Source organism: Anser anser, assembly GCF_964211835.1.
Source record: "Anser anser genome assembly, chromosome: 24".
In the NCBI taxonomy this organism is placed as follows: Eukaryota; Metazoa; Chordata; class Aves; order Anseriformes; family Anatidae; genus Anser; species Anser anser.
Genome location: NC_139745.1, coordinates 6,173,116 through 6,194,149, shown reverse-complemented (window position 1 = coordinate 6,194,149; position 21,034 = coordinate 6,173,116). Strand labels below are relative to the sequence as shown.

Genomic DNA, 21,034 nt, shown 5'->3' with positions numbered 1-21,034 from the left:
GTTTCTGTAATTAGGACAGACACACGCTGATTCCCAAGCAGCAGGGGAAAGAGGCCCAGAAGCCCAAGTCTCAGTAACACTCCCAAGAGGAAGACATCCTCAAGTCTCCCACCTTGACTGCAGCCACACCATGAGCCAAAGTTCCCAGTCTTTCCTTCTTAAGCATGAATCACCAATGATTCTCTTTGAAAGCACTGCCTGTCCATAGTCTGTAGGGAACTGGAACTACTCGCATTAATAGTAGCTGTTGCATATTACATTTACAGAGCCCTTTGTCCAAGGATTACAGACTTTGCAAAACTTAATTAATTAAGCTGTAACCCCCCCACACCTCCATACAGTGCATTAAATTCTGTCAGCATTTTTAGACTAAAGCACTATTTTATAGCAGTTATTAATTGGCTGTAGGCATCAAGTTCTCACCCAGGGAAAGATTTAATTCCTGCCTTTCAAGCAGTAAGCTTAAACTAGGAACTCTTGGGGCTTCTGCGTTTGGGTTCTGCCACTGACTTGCTCTCCTGACACCAGACCTGTAATTACCGGTCATCTAGCCAGCCGCTCCCCTGGGGAAGCTGAGACATACAGTGGATACCCAAGGGGTTAAAACAGGTACCTCAGAACAATTGGCAGTGTACCTGCTACAGCCTTCCATGCCTAAAATAAATGGCTCTGGACTAACTTTTCCTTTGGACGCTCTGATGTCATGTTGCGATTCTTTCCACCCACTCTTGTGCTGGCAAGCTTCATTTTATCCTTCTTGTCTCCATCTGTAAGGCCATCGCATAAATGGGAAGTGATTTTTCTGTGTTCTGGGCTGGAAGACCTGAATACTACCAAGCCTCCTGAGGGACTCTGGTCCAATCTTACTTCCTTGACTCCCTTTGACGCATTTCCAGGTGTTCAGCCTGGCTCTCACTCTACATGACAGAGCACAGTGAGGGCCCAGCCAAGACGAGGCTCTCTGATGCCCCTATTACAACTTACACTCAAGTTTCCTACCTTGACTCCTACCTGAATCTTATGCTCTCTCTCCTCTCCATACCAAGAACCATGGTACCCATTCGTATTTCTAAATCTGAACTGAAAGCAAAGGTAGTCTGACCTCCTGTCACGGAAGAGACAAATCCAGATCATTAGAGGGATAGCCATAGCACAGCTCCCCACAAAATCCTTCATGTTCTGCAGGACTACGGTGATGGGCCTCATAGCTCCAGCTACAAGCCAAAGACATTTCTGCATGCACAGCTGAGAGCTGATACTCCTCAGTCCCCTGACCCCTTAATGATTTAGGGATTATGTTGACTAACTTTTCAAAATACTGCAAGATCCTCTGATGACAGGGTTGGTGCCTATGACCCATGTCACAGTAGAAGTATTCTTTATCTTCTGTAGAAAGCAGTGGGATTTTTATAGAGTACATGTATGAGAAATACAGGTGTTCCCCACTGCAAGAGAAGCAATCAGAACATTCCATGTTGAGGCCTGATACAGAAACCAAACAAAATTAGAATCCACAGCCCTCAGTGGGATCTTCTTATTCTGAAAAGACTGCAATGGAAAGAGGAACGAACAGAGAGAGCACATCTATCAGCACCTGGACATACCACGGACCAGTAAAAGACTTCCAAAAAGCTGGGAAGTGGACTGCCTGATAAAAAAGGAAAAATACACCAACTGCAATAAAGGGGACCTAAAGCGGAACAAGCCTCCCCCACCCTTAGTTTCAGCTGCATTGCACCGGGCCCCCCAGAGACAAGGTTTCCTGACAGAGCAATGCCATCAGGCTCTGCACCAATGGAAGCACAAAGGGAAACGTGCTGACGTGCAGAAGAATTGAGGTTCCTGCTTCCTCCTGACCCAGCCAAACAGCCCCTCTGCTTACTACGTAACCTTTTGCTCCGTTCTCCATAGCTTACTGCTGTGATGAAGAGATGCTACGTTGCTGGGAAGAAAAGGGTTATGAGCACAGGGTTTAAAAATAAATCAACCTTTGTTGTTTTGGAAGCAATCTATTAAAAGGATTTTGTTGTAAAAGGCATTGTATAAATGAAGGCACTATCATTGTTTGACAATAAAAAACAAACAGTTTTCTTATATTTGCTTGGAATAAAGCCATTTTGCAGATGTCTTCAGACAGACTTTTTAACTGCTTTCCACAGCTTAATTTTCTCTTTTAGGTTTTTATTACATTTAAATTAAAATTATGCCTGTAAGCAGTCAAGGGCAACTTTTAACAAGTCTATCATTGTTGAACTTTTCACTGCTCATATCACCTTTGCTCAGGAGCCTGTAAACAAACTTTACCCCTTTTCTGATATTAGTCATCCTCTCTGCTTAAGCAAGAGCATTCTTGTCTACTCTAACTTTGCACTTTCAAAATAACTGCTTTCCATGTTATGTTACTGCACTAATTATGCATAACAATTAGCATTGACGGAAGAGCCAAAAGCCCCTCCACATATCCAAGACTATGCTCTTTAGGAAACAGATTATCCCAAAGCAGTGGGTGCAAGGAATAACACAACAGAGGAATGTTTCCACAGAATGGCTCACAACAATGGACAGAGTCAGGAAAAGCAAAGCCAAAAAGCAACACCTCTTCCCAAGGCAAAACTCTAACTTAAGCAAAAGCATTTTGGAGCAGGAAAAGGTTTACTTTATTATAAAAGTATCTCAATAAGAGTGACTGCTTGTGAGGATCCAACAAGAGTTTCTCCGGTAGCTTTGGTTATGACCAGAAAGGAAGAGATACTGACACCATCTTCTTACACCACCCTGTTAGAACAACTGATCTTGCCTCACTCAACAGCAATGCCTAAGCTCTTCAGCAATTTTCTACCAATTTACACTTTTAGAAAGTCAGAAACGAGGACTACAGTGTTGGACAATGTCCTTATGACAGTCAGTAAGTCAAAATAGAGATGCGGATGTTTTGACTGAGGTCTCCTAAGCTTAATTTGCTCAGACTCCCAACGTAGAACAGAAATCATCATGCATCACAGCAGCGCTGGCAAGAGCAGACACACACGGAGACATTCAGCTGTGTAGGCTGTGTTCACTGACTGAACAGCCTCTCCCCTACCTCCTCAGGGACGTAAGAAGAAAGAAATTTTATTTTCTGAGTATTGCTTTGAAGTAGCCTGAGTACAACTGTCTGGCAATCCCTCTAAAAGGAAGGCTGCCTCTAAATCACCAAAGCACACTATGAAATACCAATGGGAAATACCTCCATAGAGGTTGCCTTCTTGCTCTTGCACCTTTATATTTTCAAGCTCCTTCACTTCAGCAGAGGCAGCTGCAAATGCTGCAGGCCTAATTAATGCAGCACATTGAAGAGGAGATCAGCACACCTGCTCTCTAATAAAGATTTTACTTCTGTTGCTATATTTATTCTTGTTTCACTCAATCTAAAGTAAATGCTATGCAGACCCAAAGCTGCTCTTTTCATATGGAGAAACACAGCAAGAGACCCCCAGGTACACAGATTTAAGTAAACAATTAAGTTATCTCATATATACTCTCAGTTAACTCCCATGTCTGGATTTAGTGCATATTTTCTGGGTTGAATAGGTCTTGTTAAATTTAGCTGTAACTAGTAAAGTAATCTTCAGATTGTTTGGGAGGTTTCCTTCATTAACGAAGGTTCCTGGGATGGATTCTCCCAGGACCAACAGGTACCAGGAAAGATGCGTTTATGTATTTAGCATTTTTTGCCTCCCACAAATGCACTGTCAGGTCTGTGGAGCTACAGACAGCCAGAAGGATAGCCTTTATCTATGAGAAGGAACAGCCCTGTGAGGGAAGCCAGCCTATTTTGCTCAACACAGGCTGATCACCTGAAAATTTAGAAAGAGAGGTGCTTCATAAAGCATGCAAGCCATCAAGCATAGGGCAGTCTAGATTACAAAAGGCACTTGTCAGCCCTAAGAGCGAGGTAACCTCCAGCATTGTGTATTTTCAGGCTCACTAAAAGGTAAACTAACAAAACCATTTTCCTGCTATTCAAAAAGAGAGCCTGCAGAGCTGTTTTCAACCATGCAGTCTACGGTACCTTGTTTTGCAATACCGAAAAAAATTGTTTCCCTATCCATACAAATCCTGATGCACGTAAAATACAGAGATGGCTCATAGTTTACCAGCAGCAGTTTTCTTGTCCAAAGATGAGGTGCCACACTAGGACAAAGCACTCCCGCAAAGGACTACTCTGCAAGCCCTAACAATAGCTTTCTTGTTTATACACTCAAGTCATCTTTAACGGCGATCACTTCAGGACAATAACCTCGTGCCTAATTACACCTTAATAATCATTCACATTACAGAGACACCTACAATAAGGACATAAGAACCTAAGTTCCTTCTGAGTCTGACTTCTGTCAGCAAGTGAATTAAACGCACTATATACAGAACAGCAAGACTTAGTAAATATACAGAAGATTCTACTCCAGTAACCTACAATTTTAGTCATAAGAAGTAAGCACCAAATACTAAGATGCAGATTGAGCAAAGTAAGATTCTACACAGAGCTTCAAAAAATATCTTATTCACACATTCCTATGCAAACTGAAGCACCCACGAGGGATTCTTCCAGATGCTTACCAACCTTTTCCTCCCCAGGTCTCAGAGTTCAGTTGAACTGCACTGCTAGCTCCCTTTCCCATTTGAAGTGTAGCAGTTCTCTTTTCTCTTCCCATCTGAACCAGAATTCAGGCAAACAACACCTTAACGTGAACGATTATAGATACAATCAGTGTACAGCTGTTGATGTGAATCCAGACCCAATTTTAAAGTTATTACCAAACAATAGCTGCATGACCCCATCTGTCTCACGCCCAGTGGGCTGCAAGGGAGCTCTCTCCATAGGCACAGCTAAGAGACTTGCTCTGTACTGGATTTGATCAGCATTGATTCATGAACCACATCAATAATAAAACCTCCTACTAATTTTAATGGTGAGTGATTGTGCTCCCGGTTCAGGGCTCAGTCAAGATGTCCTCAATAAAACAAGAACGATCCCATCACACATCCAGAGGATCCTCAGAAGCTCTGTCTTGGTGCCTGCCTCTCCCTCCCACTCCCCAAGCTTTGGCAATTCCATTGATTTTAAGTGTTAACTCTTGGTGAGCTATAGCCACTTAACGCCTCACCATGACATTGCCATTTGCCCTGTAGGTTAAGAAAAGACTCTTTAAAAAAGACAACATAATTAAAAAGATACTTTGACTTGATAAATACTAAATACTGTGAATGAACAGCATGGGAGTATCAGCTGCAAGTAAATAACTACATCACCAGTTCATCAATTACACTGGGAAAAAAAAAAACACCAGCAGTACTCAGCAAATTGTTTTGATGGCAAACGTTAACTCTGAAAGGTTTTGGTTGTTAAGAGTTGCAGCAGCTCAGTGTGGAGGCTTTTGCTACTCACTTTCTTTATTAATACTTGGGGTACACGTTTGGAGAGGGTGCTATGGTGCACGCATACTAACAACTCTATAATCTACTCGAGCAAGGCATCCCCAGACACTTTCAAGAGCCACGGAGGAAAAAAGAAATAACTCCCAGCAGAGCCAGGATCCCTACTAGGGCTTTGTGCCTGGTAGACAGCCGCTTGCTGAGCACACCCTGCAGCACACTGTGCTCCGCGTTGCTTGGTAATTGTTCCTGAAACACAAGCGTGCTTGAGGTGACACAGGTAACTTTCATCATTAAATTGCTGTTTTCTTAAGAAAAATGTACTATTTACATAAGTAATTGTTAAACTCACCACAGGCTGCAGCAGGCTTGAGTAAGAAGTCCAGCTCCTCGCGTTTTGGGAAGACGCATCTCCGTGAAGCGCTAAGAGCTGCAACAGGAACCAGCACCACGTCCGGGGGGGGGCAACAACTTAACCCTAAAGGAAAATTAGAGTGCAAAACACACCTTTGCATTTCAAAAGGGCTATCAAGCTGGTTCCTGCTAAGTCTTCAGCAACCCTCAGCACCTGATGCAAGGCTGCTGACGGCCTGGAATATTCTGGAAGCACCTCCCAGCCACCGAAGTATTCACTACAGGTGAGCAGAGCTTCTCTTTTTCTTCTCTTTTTTTTTAAATAGAACTACTGAAACTGAAACTCCTGAGACTACTCAAAAAAATGAAACCTACTGAAACCACTCAAGCACCTGAAAGCACCCTCCGTGGTCCACCTGAGACGCGCTAGCAGTAATGGCCACAAACGTACCTCAGGTAGGCTGCAGCAGAGATAGGTCTCGCTGAAGGGCTACCGACCTTCACTCTTGCCTTCAAAAAATAATAATAAAAAAATGGAGGTGGGGGGCAGCAGGGAGGCCGGGCTAGGCTGGGCTGGGCTCTGAGCTCCTGGTGGGAACTCCATTTTCTTACTGGCTTGCCAGGGTCATGGGTCTTCTTACCTCTCTCAAGAAACAGACGTTTCCTTGCACAAAGACAGAGGTAAGTCTTTTTTTGTTATTTTTTTTGTTAATTAGTTTTGTTTGGGTTCAGGTGATAGTTGCAGTGTCTGCTGATACCTGCTACAGTCTGTATGTGGGAGCTAAGAGTGCAAGGACTTGTATCTCCTTCAGGCTGTGAAAATATTCGTTTGTAAGTAGCCAGTGTTCAGCCCACAGATGGGAAGCTGTGAATTGTGTGTTATTTCCTAATGCAGAGTTGAATGGAGAACGTATTCAAGGTTTGGTTCCTTGTTTTAGGTCTGCTTATGCTCACAAAGTTCAGGTGTTACCCAGTGCTCCTGTGGCTCACAGCTCCCTGCTGGCTGTGTCTGCACAGCCCCTGGGAGGAGCTCCCTGAGGCTCCCAGCAGCTTCCTTGTGGTGTCCTTCTACCAGGCCAGGGTGTGTGGCCTTGGGTGGGCTGCCTGCACAAACAGGGTAATTGTCCAGCAAAAGTGGAGCTGAACTGGCTGGCAAAGCCAGGATAGACAAGCCTGCATCACCACTCCTCCCTGGTGAGACCTGAGGGGTTCTCCAAAAGAACGAGAAGTTCTGTCCTGTCGTCTTATTCCTGTTCCTGCAGCGATAGTGGGGAGGAACTGAGCCAGAACTCAGGAGTCATTTTTCTGTTCCTGGCAAGCTCTCTGCCCAGAGGAGCAGTTGTAGGGTAATTCTGGAGTGAGGGTCTTTTTGTCTCAACTGTGGCAGTTGATGGTGTTGCAAACAAAGTGGTGGCTGGCATACGAGAGCAGCCAATCCAAACTGGAATTTAGTGCGTGTTGTCCAGGTGTATGATGCTGAATTATCAGCCTCTCTACTTGAGATAAAGCCATGACTGAGAACATAACTGTAATAAGCAAGCCCCTGGTAATCCCCAGACAGTTGGACATCCCATTTCTTGTTATGCTTCCAGGGTGATATTCCTGGTTCACAGGTGCAAGCCCCCTTTATACCAGCACCACCACCGCCAAAGTAATTCAGCGTTATAAACTAAATGCTAAGAGTCCGTGTCAGACCTGCTGCCCTCAATTTTTTTTCCGTTTACAGAACTTGTGTAGTTTCTCTCCTGAGTTTAACATGAATGAAAACATGAACAGCCTTGTGAATAGGAAATGTGATGCTGCGTGGTACACTTTTAGCACTCTGCATCAAGGATTAGGTGTACAACTCCTGTTGCTATAGCTTTTATCCCTCGGAGACTTGCATGTGTCACATATTCTGAATGAGGTGCGGAACCAAAGCAGGGGGGGAGAGATGTACAACAAAGGAGGGAGCCACAAGCAAAGCGGGGATCCTTTCTCTTAATTCTGGCTTTATGATTCAACGCTTATGATGTCAATAACTTCAAGCTGTAAACAGCAAGCTAACAAAAGGCCTGTGTGGGAGGGAGTTAAATTTGTGCTCCGGATGACTGGCATTCCTTGCAATTGTTAGTCAAGCCTGTTTCAAAGACCTACATGTTCCTTATGAACTCTCATTAGCACTGGTGGCCTTCCCAATGGAAATGCCAATACCAGAAAGACCAACAGTCCCATTTAGACTCTATGCAGTGGAATATGCCAGAGTCTCGATAACAAAAGTAGGAAATTGTATCTATTTCTCGTAACTATTCAATCCCCTGTGCACCTTATATGCTACTAGAGGAGGTAACGATAAATGGGATGGGGTCAACAGGAGTCAGTTCATTTTGCTTATTACTCTGGAAAGTAAAGGGAAAAAGTTATGTCTCAGCCAGCAAGGCTTCCTCAGGAGCTTTACATGAGTAACAAAGTGTTCTGTTTGGCAGTCTCTGTAAGAGGTGCCAATCCACACTAGACCTGGAAAGTTAAGCAAGCATCTGTTCTGAGGTGGTGTCCTGCATGGCTTTGGTTTTGTTTGGCATGAAGTCTTCCACAGAAAAAATGGAAGGAGGGGTAACAAAAAAAAAAAAAAGGTGACTGGGTAGGTGGAGTAGCTGTGACAAAAAGGAAAGGTCAGAATTAACTTTTAATGTGCTGCTTGTGTCAGTCATTAGTTTTTAAGCTTAAGTCAGATATCCTTCAGTCTTTGAAATAGTCACTGGCCTCCTATAAAATTGTCCTCAACTTGTCTCATTTACTTTTTTTCCTCAAAAAAAAAAAAAATATAAGGAAAGGGTTATTTCTTTTAATCTAAAAGAAGAGGCAAACATTTTAGTGTCATGTTTCCACTGCTCCTGGTATATTTCTCCCCAAATCAGTGTAATGCTTTTGTAGATACAGCTTCCCATCCTGAGTGGCTCAGCCCCAAGGCCAAGTATATTATGAAAGAACTTTCGGTGTTTTTACTTTTCCACACTGGTAAATGCAAAAGGCAGTGCGTCAGGAAGAAAATTGGCACAGCCCAAGTTTCTGTTGTGACAGATCACCTGAATGTTCATTTTGTGGACTTTTTCCCTTACATGCAGAGATTTAGAGCCATGTCCAAAGGCCTGGTTTGGGTCCTGCTCCAGCTGACTCAGCTTGGGGGCTGAAGGGGATAAATAACAGGTGAAGGTCAGTAGTATATGAACTATACATATCACTTGGCTATAAATACAGTCACTTCTTAATTAGATTAATTACCTGCATGGGTTGGCTTGAACATGCATGAATAGGCCTTGGATATACATCAGTGCCACGCTCATGAATTGGAGAGGGAGTAAGGAAGACTTGGAGGGAGAGAGAGACAAGCAGAAAAACAAAGGTTGTGACAATGCTTCCGAGCACAGGCTTTCATGTGGGTAGGCACGTAGTTGTTGCTTTAGGAAATACAAAGAATTGAACAGTTCTGTAATCATAACATCTACAATTGCAGAGCTTTGGAGATTATGGCCAGCTTGAAGCAGAGGCATTGCTGTTTTCTGGCACTGAACAAATCAAAGCCTATGTGAATAATGAATGTGCAAGTCAGCTTGAGCCTGATACAGCTGTCGATTGGATTCTGCAAGATTCTCTCCTACTGTTGCCCTGCAGCAGACCTGGAAGCATTTGCAGCTGTTAAAATGAGCAGGAGATGTTTGCAGCTGCATCCTGTCCCCTGCACGTCAGGAGGCTGGGAGCTCCGAGTAGGGCACAGGAGAGAGCAAGTGCCTAAGGAGGGGTCTGTGTGCACAGGTGTGTGAAAACAGACAAAATGCTGGATTGAGGAGGCAAGCCGGAGTTCTTTTCAGGGTAAATGCACGTTCTCCTGGTTGAGCAGCAGTTGCCTGGATTCACTTCTCAGCTGTTCTACAAACTCAGACAAACCTTTCAGTTCATCACACAAATAGCTGGCATCCAGCCTGCCTCAGAGATGTTCCTCTCCCCGGCTGCCGTGCAGGGTCAGCGATGGTGTCTGATTCATTTCCTCTCCCTAGGAAAGAGAGGGTGCACCTGAGTCAGTGGTGGTGGAGCTCCAGGATTTGTTCCTCCCCTTCAGCAAAAGTCGTGGCTGACCACCGTGTCAGCAGAGGATGTTACTCAGAGGGGGATCTCTGGTGAGGACAGATTCGCTCATACCTTAGTAATAAAGAGAGCTGCCCAGAGGAGCAGCCAGCCAAGCTCCTGTGATCATCACTTGAATGAGTCTGTGATGCATTTTATTTGTATTTCTTGTGCAGTTTCCTAATTTGGCTCCCTGTAGCCTTGGGCTGGTCTCCCTATTACTGTATTTAATTGAAATAAAATATGTGCAACACCTGTTACATTTGGACTCTGAGTTCACCTGGGGTCTCTGCCACAATATAAATAATAGCTTCAAATTATATTTTGAATGATTTACTTTGTGCTTCTGTAGCACTGCATAACTGAGCAGGGCTGCGTTTAGATTGTTTTTCTGTTGCAAGGACTGACTCAGGACCAGAAACGGCAATGGTGCAGGGTAGTTCCGTTTCAAGTAAGATGTTGGAAGACTGCATGAGGGAGGTGCCAGAGTGTTCACCTGCATATCAGACACTTGGATGTCTTAAGCAAATGGGCTCTGGTTTACTGCTCTGGCTGGGAGGGAGTGTCCAGACCCCCGTGCTACCAGTGTCTGTGCTGTGGCTTCTTGTTCCTGTCTCCTGACTATAACGTGACAGATGTTTAAGATGCAGCAGGATCCCCTTGCTCAGATGTTTGTCATGCTGCAAGCTCTGAGGACCAGCATGTAGAGATCTCAGCCCTCCTTGGGAATTACAGCTCCTAAGCAGAGGTGCCCCCTCGCACATCTATCCTCCCTGCTGCTCCGGGCTTTCTAAATGCAGCTCTGGCTCTCCGAAGAGAAGGCTGGGAATGTGCACCTAATTCCTGTCCCTGAGACAACAGGAGACGCCTGCTTTTCGGCAGGCAGAGTCACCATTTGCTGTTCTAATTGAATATTTTGTTTTCCGTTTGTGTTTCTTTATTTTCAGATACCAGCAACAAACAAACTGCAGCATGTACATATTTACACCTTGTTCTGGTTTCAGCTTCCCTCCTGGTGCCTCTTGTGCCCAGAGTAAATGCAGGAAAGGAAGGTGATAATAGAGCTACCGATTAACCAGCCTGGTATGATTGACTGAGTACAGGCTGGGTGGAACAGCAATGCTGGAGAGAAGCTTTCCTCACTCCCCTCTTCCAAATCATATTTTTCAAGTTCACGTCAATTACCTGTGTTTCCAACTGGATAAATGTGAATGAGAAGGCTTTCTGTGATCTGCTGACAAGACAGCGAAGCACTTTTTGCTAGCTTCCCGGATGCATTCTGTACTGAGTGCTTGCACAAGCTGTGTGAGAGGCACTAACGTTTTCGCCATGTAGAAGCTGTGTAAGATGCAAGTAGTTACCAGCTGCACTGCAAGCTTCTGCCACCTTATCCCACCCAGCAGAAGCCTCCGGGAGACCCATTCAAGTCCTGTGTTAGACTCTGTCGATGACTTAAGCAGCAATAAACATCTGTACCATCTCTACATGCTACATAGCTCCATAGCAAACAGTCCCTACTTTGAGGGGCTTAGGAGTTTAATCAGTTTTTTGTAACCAGGCAGCTCTGTTTGTTTTTAATTTGCGGGTGCTTTACACAGAAAGCCGCTCCTTTTGCCACTCCAGCAGGATCAAACTTTGTGGGAGGTGTTCTGCACATAACCACTTCTGTTTTCCTTTGTGTTTGGTATTAAACACCCTGTGTCTGCTTTTGTGCTGGGGAATTCTGACTTGCACACTGGTGTGGAAGAAAGTCTGGCAGGAATGGGTAAATATTGTCTGGCTCACAGTTGTGATAGACCAACTGACAGCAGAGCTCCTGTTTCACTGGATCATGTATGTGTGCATTATTGCAACATGCAAAATAAAAGGAATTATTTTCCTGTGGACACGTTCTTAAATGTGATTGCTTTAAAATGCAGGTAAAGATGAGCAGGCCAGTGATGCTACAGCACTGGGCTGGGTTTGAACAGAACCAAGGATCAGTTTCCAGATCTGCTGCCACTTTTCTCAGGAAACAGTAGCTCATATCTCTGTATGTGCCCCAGCTTTCTGCTCTACAAAACAGGAACAAATCTTTGTGCCCTCCACATGTGTTCAGTATAGTGAACGACAGCCCGTGTAGCTTCATGGAAAATAGTTCTTGTAAAACTGACCTGGTTGAGTTCTTTGAGGCTGTAAATTTGGTTGACAGTGGGTGTTGGGATGTGTGCTGTATGATATTCCGCTGAAAAGTTCGTTGAACACACAGTAAATGGCTAAGGGCTGGGGAAAGGGGATGGTTTTTCTTAGTGCAACTGCACAGAAAAATGGTATGAAGGCTGAAACTTTAAGGACCATAGGATAGTCCCGCGCTAGTTCAGTGTTCACGCTGCTCTTTACTCTCTGTGAAGGGGACAAAGCAGGGCTCTGCCTTGTCCTGGAGAGGGCAGGGAGCTGGAGCACCAGAAGCTGGGTTGAAAATGCTCCCCTGTGTTGAGAGTACTTGTGTTAGGCTGCAGTGAATCTTGTGCTTCCTGGGCTTCTAGGCTTAGCATGGTTACACTTCGTAAACAATTTGCAGTCTTAGGAAATTCGGCATCAGCTTCTTTCTTGGCCTGAAACCTCTTAGAGTTCATACTTCGGTAAATTGCTAGCAAAGCAGGAAAGTGGTGCTCTGTTATCAACAGGATCTGTAGTAATAAAGCCTCTTCTTTGACCCTGAGATTGGATTACTCGTGTGCCTTTGCTGCTGTTCCCAATTATCTCAAGGCATTTGTGCTGAAATAAGATGCTGTGAGAAGCAGGGCTGGGTGGTTGTTTGAGGATCTCCTGTTCCTCCTGATAGGGATGAGGAAGCCTCTCTGAGGCTGAGAACGGTGGAGTTCCTCATGTAGAAAAGAGGATGGAGAGAATCCATGAGGGAACTTGCCGGTCTTTTCAAGTTAACAACTTGCGGCACTTCTTAGAGACAGGTATGTTGAGGGAAAAGGCTCAGGGATCTGTTTTACCTCTGTGGATTGATGCTGAACTGCTCTTTGCATAAGAAAAGCTTGGGGAAAAGGAGCTGAAATCAGAGTTGTGATAGATGCTCTGCTCTGCTTGGTAATCCTGTGTTCAGGCTTTTATCAAGGTAAAGGAACTGCGTAACAGGTGTCAAAAATATTGCCTTATATGCACACTTTTAACTTGGCTTTTAGGTTTAATGCTTGACGTTTTTAACTCAGTAATATAGTAATACATGTTTCTGGAGGTAATAAAGCTAATGCCTTTACATGAACCTTTCACAGAGTGTGAGTCAGGAGATACCACGGTGGAGCTACATCAGTTGTAAAAGTAATGAGGGCCAGATAGAGCTGGCACTGAAGCCCCTGAAGTTAGTGGGAGAGTCCAGGATTTAATCTAAATTTAGGTCTTGGTTGGGCATATTCAGAATGGGTCATCATTTTAATGTTTCTGCCTGAAAAGGACTTTGGCTTCTGTGAATGAGTTCCTTCCTGTGTGCCAAAGCAGAAACGCTTTGGAAAAAGGCTTGTTGGAGCGCGTGTTCTGCAAGTGCTGCCTCTCCTTTGTCTTCTGCTGGCCCCATCAGCGCGGGAGGAGAGCACGCACGGTGACAAGGTCACTGGTGCCGCTGGTACAGCAGAGTTGTCGGGAGCACTCCGTATTTTAAGAACTGCTGTGGTTCCCACAGTTCACACCTCAGCCTTGCCTTAAGGCATTACTCTGGGCTATTAAACTTTCTGTTGAAGCCCTGAGAAGGCTTTGAGCCTGGGGAAGATTGGAGTGCTGTGGGTGCATCGATGCGTGGTGCAATGTCTCTATAATACTGCAAGCTCAGCGTATGGGGGCGAAGCAGGTGCACTGAAGATAGGAGGTTTATGATGTCTTTTGCATGGGGAGAGGAAGAAACAGACAGGAAGGTGCCTAGCTTTGTGCTCTTGGTATGAGCACCTGGTGCGAGGTAGGCTTCGCAAGAACCCCGCATCATCTGGGTGCTATGTTCTTAGGTATACCGTGGTGGGGAGGGGTCCGTGAGGTTCAGAATTTCCTTGTAACATGTTTTCGGTCCTTCTTAAAATAAGATGCAAAACAGTGCCCGTAACAGACCGGTAATGTTGCAGGGAAGCAGGATAGGTGCTTAAAGCGAACACGAGAGAAAGGCTGGTATTTTACTGGAGCTCTGTTGATAACCTTGGCACAGGCTCCCTGCCTCTGACATCCCATTAAGCAGCTCCGTTATGGGAGGTGACAGGTTTGGGGATGGGAGAATAGAAAACAAGTGAAGTTAAAAGTTGACAAACTGTTGCTACAACAACCTGTCTTTGCATGAGGGATTTGCTCTAACAATAAACTTTAACAAGTGGGATTTGGGGACTGGCGTGTTCTAGTAAATCCTCACAGATTGACAGGTGTTTACTGCCAAGGCTTTGGGAAGCGAGAGTGGTAGCAAGTCCCCCTTGGTCTCGTGTAGCAACTGGAGAGACCGTGTTAGTGCTGAGCAGACTTCAAAAGCCCAAATCCTGACTGCCTGGATTGGATGGGAAGTGCCCGCAATCATCGCCACCACCTCAGCCCTGACTCCTGCAGCCAACTCTGTGTAAGTTGCGCCTGGGACAAGACTATTTGGGTAAAGCTTCCTGCCTGAGCTCCCGTGTGTCTCTTCATCAGGTTCCGCACTGCCTTTTCATCGCAACATCTCTTGTGCTCAGGGTTTTTAATAAGAGGAGAGCGCACAGTTCTAGGTACCGGGAGCTGGTGAAAATGCTTCTGTGTGCCCTTTCAGGGTTATGGGGTTGCTACTGTGCAACTGTGGCAAGCTGTGAAATGCCTGGTGAGGCACCCAGCCCATGCAGCTGAAAAATCTGAGCTGGGAAATGAGGTCTCTGTAGGTGTTTAACCAAGCTCTAGTGTTCCTGTGCAGAACTGAAAAGCTTCTCAGTGAAACCAATTAGACTTGTTAGGCCTGACAAAGTCACTTTTACAATGCTGAACAAATACCGGTGAGATTTTAATTTCCTCCCACAATTATTTGTTTATGGTACTAGAAAACTTCATCCAGATTTGTTTATACTCGAGTAGCTCAAGTACAGCAAGAATATAGCAGCAATCAGAAAAGCAGCAGCAGGTTTAACTGAGAAAGTTTCTCTCCGATGCCCTTCTGACTTTGCAGGAGCTAGATGCAAACCCCTGGTAGGTGATATTCTTTGCAGTGGGACTTTGACTGGCCTCCAACAGCTGCAGCAAGATCACTTCTGGAGTACCACGGCTGATGTTTCCTATGCTGGTTTCGATACCAGCACCAGTATGTGCCATGACCTCTGCCTTAAAAGCGAGTAATCAAACCTCTGATGTAGTATTGCTTTGTCTTCACTGAGAACAAGCCTGTGAGGTATGTAGTTCTCTCCTCAAAAGACAAATTCTGCTTCTGTTACTACTTCAAGCCTTTCTGTGCCCTCCCCATCGCTGGCAAGGCTGTTCGCCAGGGCGCAGTGAAGCAGCTGAAGCCAGGCTCTGAGGCCCGTTGAGCTGCTGAGGAGCGCAGTCCTGTCACTGGGGCCGGATGCTAAATCCAGCTGAGAACATCGGGCTACACGGGTGAGAGCTTCCATTTTGGCTCTCATTTTAATGCCTGAAAAGGTGTTTTCATCAAAAAGCGTGATCCCGTTTTGCTTGTCAAACCTTGTCAACACGATTGTGAACTCTTCTGAAAACTGTTCTAATGCCTCTGCTTGTTTGTAGTTGTCTCACTTGCTGTTGCACTTTCCTCTGATAAAACAATTACGATGAGTCTTTGGCTCATCCTAAGTTGAATGAGTTCTGAAAATCAAGGTTGTTCCAAATGTTTTGGGAGTTACTGCGAAAACCCATTTGCAGCTGGAAACTCAAACTGATGACTTCTTTAATGGATCAAAACTGTTTCTGAAAGAAATATTACTAAAGGTTTTAGAACAGTTTTTCTTCTTTATCTGGAACTATGCAAGGCCTGCAAACCTATCTGGTGCCTGAAAGGAGGAGTGTTTTCTGCCACATGAGTCTCAACAACCTCTTGTAGAGCTTCCTTGTTGCTATTTGCAAGCTGGAGTGGGCTGAAGAAGCTTTGCAGCAGTTGCATGCAAATCCATCCTCCGCTCTTCTCCCATGGCTTATTGAAATAGCAGGGGAGTTGTCACACGTCCCAGTGGCAGAGATGATCGTCAGCGTTGATGTTTTGGGTGAGAAATACAGGGTGGGAATTCAGGAAGCCCTTTAAAAAGTTTGGATGTCTCATGGCTTTCCTTTCCTTTCGTTCCCTACACACAACTTCCCACCTTTTTTCATATTTAATCTGAAAATCAGCAATCTATGGGAGCAGTTGCTTTTGCAGAAAGAAATAAAGTGCCAGGTGAATACGGAAAGGACTGATCCCACGGCTGGTGCTGGCTGACATCAGTAGCATTGTGCTAACTTACGCCACAACTGCACGGATGTCTCAAGGCCCAGGAAGGAAGAGAAACTTGGGCGATCATTAAGAGCCTCCGTTCAGGGAGAGGAGAAGAGGTGAGGCGTTGCAGATGTCGCTGTTTTTCCTTGGGCTGTGTTGCACGAGGTAGTTGTGCTGCTTGCAGGTGGGTGACTGCTGGTACCCGCTGCCTGCGTAGCTCATTGCGCTGCCCTCATTTGCTTCCTCCTACGCTTGTTGTGCAGTATGGGGAGGATGCCTTAAGGAGGGAAAACGTAAGATGAAAATCACATGAAAAATTCAAGGAATTTTTATTAATAATAAAAAAAATCCCCATATGTTTATGTTGCTGTTAGAACCAAGCAGTTCAGAGCTGGGAAGGAGAGGTAGAAGTGTGGTTTTTCAGTGTGAGGTTGAACATTGCGTAATTCTAGATACTAAATGAAAGTCCCAACTGAAAGCAGTGCTTGTAGGGAGGGGCGAGGACGGAGTGGTACAGTGTTGTAGAGGCTTGGGGCTTTGTGCTTTGGGTCTCTCGCAGTGTGTGAAGTCCAGCACCTGGCCCGCTGGCTCTGCCTTGTGCGAGTCCTGTCACAGCCTTCTGGTCTGAAGTGAATGAATCAACCCGTGAGCAGGTGAGACATAAAGCCTGCTGTGTGCCCCTGGCAGCGGCCCTTTCCTCGCCACATTGAGCCTGGTTCTCTCTTGCTCTTTGGATCTTTCTAAATAGCCAAGGTTTCTAGTACTTAGCTTGTTGCCCGGGCTGTCTGGACGTAGATGGGTCACTGCCTGCTGCAGGCAGGCACGGCGGTGGGATGGGAAGTTGCAGAGGCTGTGATAAGCAGACAAGTGCCTCAAGTCTAACAGGCTCCTGGGGCTGTAGTTGCTAGTGCTGTCGGATGTGTGCTTTCCTTGTGAGCTGTGAGTTTTTTTTGTGTAGTCTGGGCCTTTGAATTTCATTCCTATGTCCTCTCCCACATTCGTTTTTTAACTCTTTGCTTCAGCCTTGCATTCCGTTTACAAAGACAAGGAAACACCCTGTTCAAAACACCTTTGTTGCATCTGCTGAGCGTCTGTGCCAAAGGCAGAGCCGTGGCTCGGGGCTGCACAAAAGTGTCCTGGCTGCTACAAAGCCGTGATGTGCCCCTTGGGCTCCTGATGTGAGGGGCTGAGGAGATCACAAGGCGAGCAGTGTGCTGAAGATGCACACGAGTCTGTCCTCCCCATATTTGAATGTTTTCCTTCCAGCAATGAAAAAAACATTTAACTCCTTTGGATGTGAGATGGCTTGTCCAGGGTGGAGGCAATTTCTGCGGTACATCAGAGCGTTTGGACACTTGGCCCTGAAATGGAGTAATGGGGGAAGGTTGTCACAAAATCCACCAGACTTCTTCGCTTTGGTGTGGGAATTGATGTTCTGTAAGGAGCCAGATCCCCTGCTTGTAAATCAGTTCAGTTTGTAATATCTGTCAAGTGTCTGGGGACACCTGGGTATCCGATGCTGTATAAATGTCAGTTGTTATTACAGTTGCTTGCTCAGGTTATTGATTTCTCCCCTGCTGTTCTCACTGGGATGGAGTGATTTGAGGTCTTAGGTAGATCAGCTCTTCCTCCTCCAGCTTGTCTTGTGTACACCGTACTTTGATCCCGCTTCCCCCAAACTGCAGTGTAGTTAGTGTGTGTCGTTACCTGTTCCAACTTCTCCCGCTTCAGCTTTTATCCCTTCAGCCCAGTAGGTTAAACAGCGCCCAGCTCCTGCGTAAGTACTCTTGGGGGCACAGGGTGTCTTCTGCGATCCTGTACTCCTGCTCGGTGGCTAAGCAGAAGAGAGACTTCAGGTCCCAAAGAACTTGCAACCTGCAGTGTAGTTAGAGGTGACTGCTGCTTGATTCTCGTCTGCTAACATGAAGCGCAGCTTGGCTAATTGCCCTGAATATCACCCCCTAAGTCTTACAGGCAGGGCTTCCAAGCGCCAAGCTGCTAGCCGGGCTCGAGCCAGCTGATTTAAAGCTTCTGTGGCATGTCAACTGCAGCTGCAGCCGCGGCGTGTGCTGCTGCGTCGAGCTGACCAGTCGCACTCGGAATTACAAATGCAGTTAGCTGACTTGACCAGGACAAAGAGCAGGTTAGTGTCAGAGACGGGAGCAGAAATAACATTTCACAGCTCTCAGGCTAGGTCCTGTCTGCCGCATCAACTTCATCTCCGCTTCCTGGCAGCACATTACCAGCGCTAAATGGTTCTAACGGAGCAGAAAGGGCATGGGGTTCCTTCGTGCTTGGCAGGGAATTCAATCCAAATGTGGGGAGGACAGGAAAGAGGACTCATTTTCACCTAAATGTGAATGAGACACTTTTATGGGTTTCTTTTCCTTTGTGTGCACTGGGAGCAAGGGGCAATAAATTGGAGGATTTTTATATCTTGCGCAAAAGCTGACATTGCTGAAATATCACATTATTGCAAGCTGCCATAAATGAGCTCTTCGAAGAGACACAGCTGGACTCCGTGAATATGGAGGCAAAGTGATTACCGGAAGCCATCAGCCGGCACTGGAAGAACTGTAGGAAAGTCAATAACTTATTAACACTAGTTTCTGGATTATCTGGTTTCCTAAAGAGATTGCTCTCCCACTGCTCGAGTAAACGGTGTTTTTGTTATGCAAAGCTACAGATTATGTTGTCCCATTTTACACTCCCTGCTCAAAGTCCTGCAGTTTGAGCGGGGTGAGAACAGGTCCAAGAAATGCCAAAGGCAACGTGTTCTCAGCTCTGGGTTTGAGAGATGCTGCTGTGCTCCCTTTCTGTACTTCTGAGGAATTACGTCTTGTTCCACAGATGTCAGGGAAGGCCAAGAAGGCTGCTTAAAAGAGCTGCCAACGGAGCTGTCCTCTGCAGTGCCTCTGAATTTCCCTGCTAATGACTCCTACAATGGTGAAATGCTGTGGTCACCCCTCTCTGGGCCATTCTGCTGCTCCTAGCAGAGACCGGTATTACCAGACCTCAGGGCAAAGGACTTCTGACATTGTTACGCTGAATGTTTATGCCTCGGATCTAGGCATGGTGATGCTGGCCACAAGAATACCCTAACATGCCTTAAACTTACCTGCGTGGTCCAAGGAGTTGTTGCCCAATGCAAGGGAAAATGGAGACCCACCTCTTCATGTCATTTGAGCTTTGGGTTGCAGTACGCTGTGTCCTTTCTGGTTTGGGGCTTCTCAAGCCCCACTGCTGACTCCACCACTGAAAAGGGTTCTTGGCACCCTAACGTACTTTGCAAGGTGATGGTGAGAAATGGTTTGAGGAAGTGAACCAGTGAACCACCTCCAGAGTACAAATCCAGAGCAGGTGGAGACAATTCCTGTGCATTTAGAGCATGAGAAGAAAGCTTGTGTCCTGATGGTGGAACAAAAGGGAGGAATGCAGTGTCTCTTTTTTGGGGATGGAGAAGACTTTAATTATGTCGGGTTGGGGCAGGTACCAGGTATGGAAGGAAGAAAAACTGTTTGACCATTCAGACTTGTGAGGGAGAAAAGGTGCTTTCCCATCCTTCCAAGAGCCTTCTGAGCACTGCCACGTGGATGTTCTGCGCACTCTAGAAAACTCTTAGAAGCTGTTCAGAGTAGTAGATTAGAAAAGAGGAGCTTGTTGGCTGGATACTGAGCTTCTCAAGGGGAATTCTCCTTCGTTCCTGTCCTCCTCCTCCTCCTCATGCACTAAATTAATTTACTCACTTGATGGACCATGTCCCCATCATCAGGAAAGCAGAACATATACTACTTTTTATATATGTATTTCTTGCACCATTAAACAATTCTGTCTTTGACAAAACCTATGAATAAGTTACAAGAGGTAACCTAGACTGTTTTAGGACATATTTCCGTAATAAATAAACGTACAGCTGCACTTGACAACTGCTTAGTATGCAACCCATTAAAAACTGTAGCCTTGTAAATAACAGCAGTAATTAAGGGGAGCTTACATCTAAAGCTTCCTTTGTCACAGCCTGCCTTTGCGGTGGGATCAAGTGGTGCTCAGAGCCCTTTGGCCCTGGTTTTTGGGTCAGTGTGACGCATGGAACTTGAGCAATGAGGCTGACAGGCTCACGACTGGGAGGGAGGGAAGGTTTGTCCGAAGGCATAGTGCCTGTAGGAGCAGCTCTGCAGCGTTCCAGCTTGCTTTGAGTCCTGCTGCACCGTCCTGACCGAGCTGGACAAAGGGACTCTGGTCTCTAAGCCCTTGCATTTCTACGGGGTTTATGGAAACGAACAGTTCTCAGCGGGGTGTTCCACCTCCGAGCCCCGCATTACCACATCTCCTTTGCAAATTGTGCCCGGGCTGCCTCCCTTCTCAGCCCGCTGTCTCCTGCCGCTCGGGTGTGCTTCCAGCAACGCAGGCTTCCCTCTTCCCCACCCTGCCACCAGCAGATGGGGGGGAAGTGGGCAGGAGGCTGAGACAAAAAAAAAAAAAGCTTGTTAACAAAATTTGTTTAAACATTTAGCATCTCTGCTGCTGTTCCTCTGCACTGAGCACACATGACAGGGGGTAATTTATGTCCCGAAATTACAATCCATATGAATTAGCCTGGCACAAATACATCATTTCCTAATAATATAGACAAGATGCTGCAAGGAGGGATGATGAGAACAGCCCTTTCCTATATGTTCTGCTTTACCTGCTGAGTAATTATCTAATCATTTTCTTGCAGTGATATAAAAGGAATCTCACTTCCCCTACTCACACCCACCCTGTAAT

At 45.8% G+C, this 21,034-nt stretch overlaps 2 protein-coding genes across 16 annotated transcripts in view; one reads left to right on the top strand and one right to left on the bottom strand.

The window, feature by feature from the left end:
- CSMD2 (CUB and Sushi multiple domains 2) overlaps positions 1 to 6,446 on the bottom strand; it is a gene marked incomplete at its 5' end in the record, with an annotated part of 338,842 nt that extends 332,396 nt beyond the window's left edge. For 5 of the 10 annotated variants that reach the window (XR_014575007.1, XR_014575008.1, XM_083809740.1 and 2 more), the window contains one exon: positions 5,765 to 5,927. Coding sequence is in view for 4 of the 10 variants with exons in the window: in XM_083809740.1 (XP_083665866.1) it covers positions 5,765 to 5,927 (163 nt within the window). Of the gene's footprint in view, positions 1 to 4,596; positions 4,719 to 4,794; positions 5,689 to 5,764; positions 5,928 to 6,217 lie in introns of those variants that run through there. The other 5 variants (XM_083809741.1, XM_083809754.1, XM_083809745.1 and 2 more) reach the window with 5 other exon arrangements.
- Positions 6,083 to 21,034, top strand: part of LOC310885909 (uncharacterized protein) — an 88,703-nt gene continuing 73,751 nt past the window's right edge. Inside the window, exons 1-5 of one of the 6 annotated variants that reach the window (XR_014575009.1) lie at positions 6,093 to 6,222; positions 6,390 to 6,447; positions 8,871 to 8,958; positions 10,872 to 14,443; positions 15,017 to 20,972. Coding sequence is in view for 1 of the 6 variants with exons in the window: in XM_083809761.1 (XP_083665887.1) it covers positions 6,394 to 6,447 (54 nt within the window). In the remaining 5 variants the exon portion in view is untranslated. Of the gene's footprint in view, positions 6,223 to 6,389; positions 6,448 to 8,870; positions 8,959 to 9,259; positions 10,704 to 10,814; positions 14,444 to 15,016; positions 20,973 to 21,034 lie in introns of those variants that run through there. The other 5 variants (XR_014575011.1, XR_014575010.1, XR_014575013.1 and 2 more) reach the window with 5 other exon arrangements.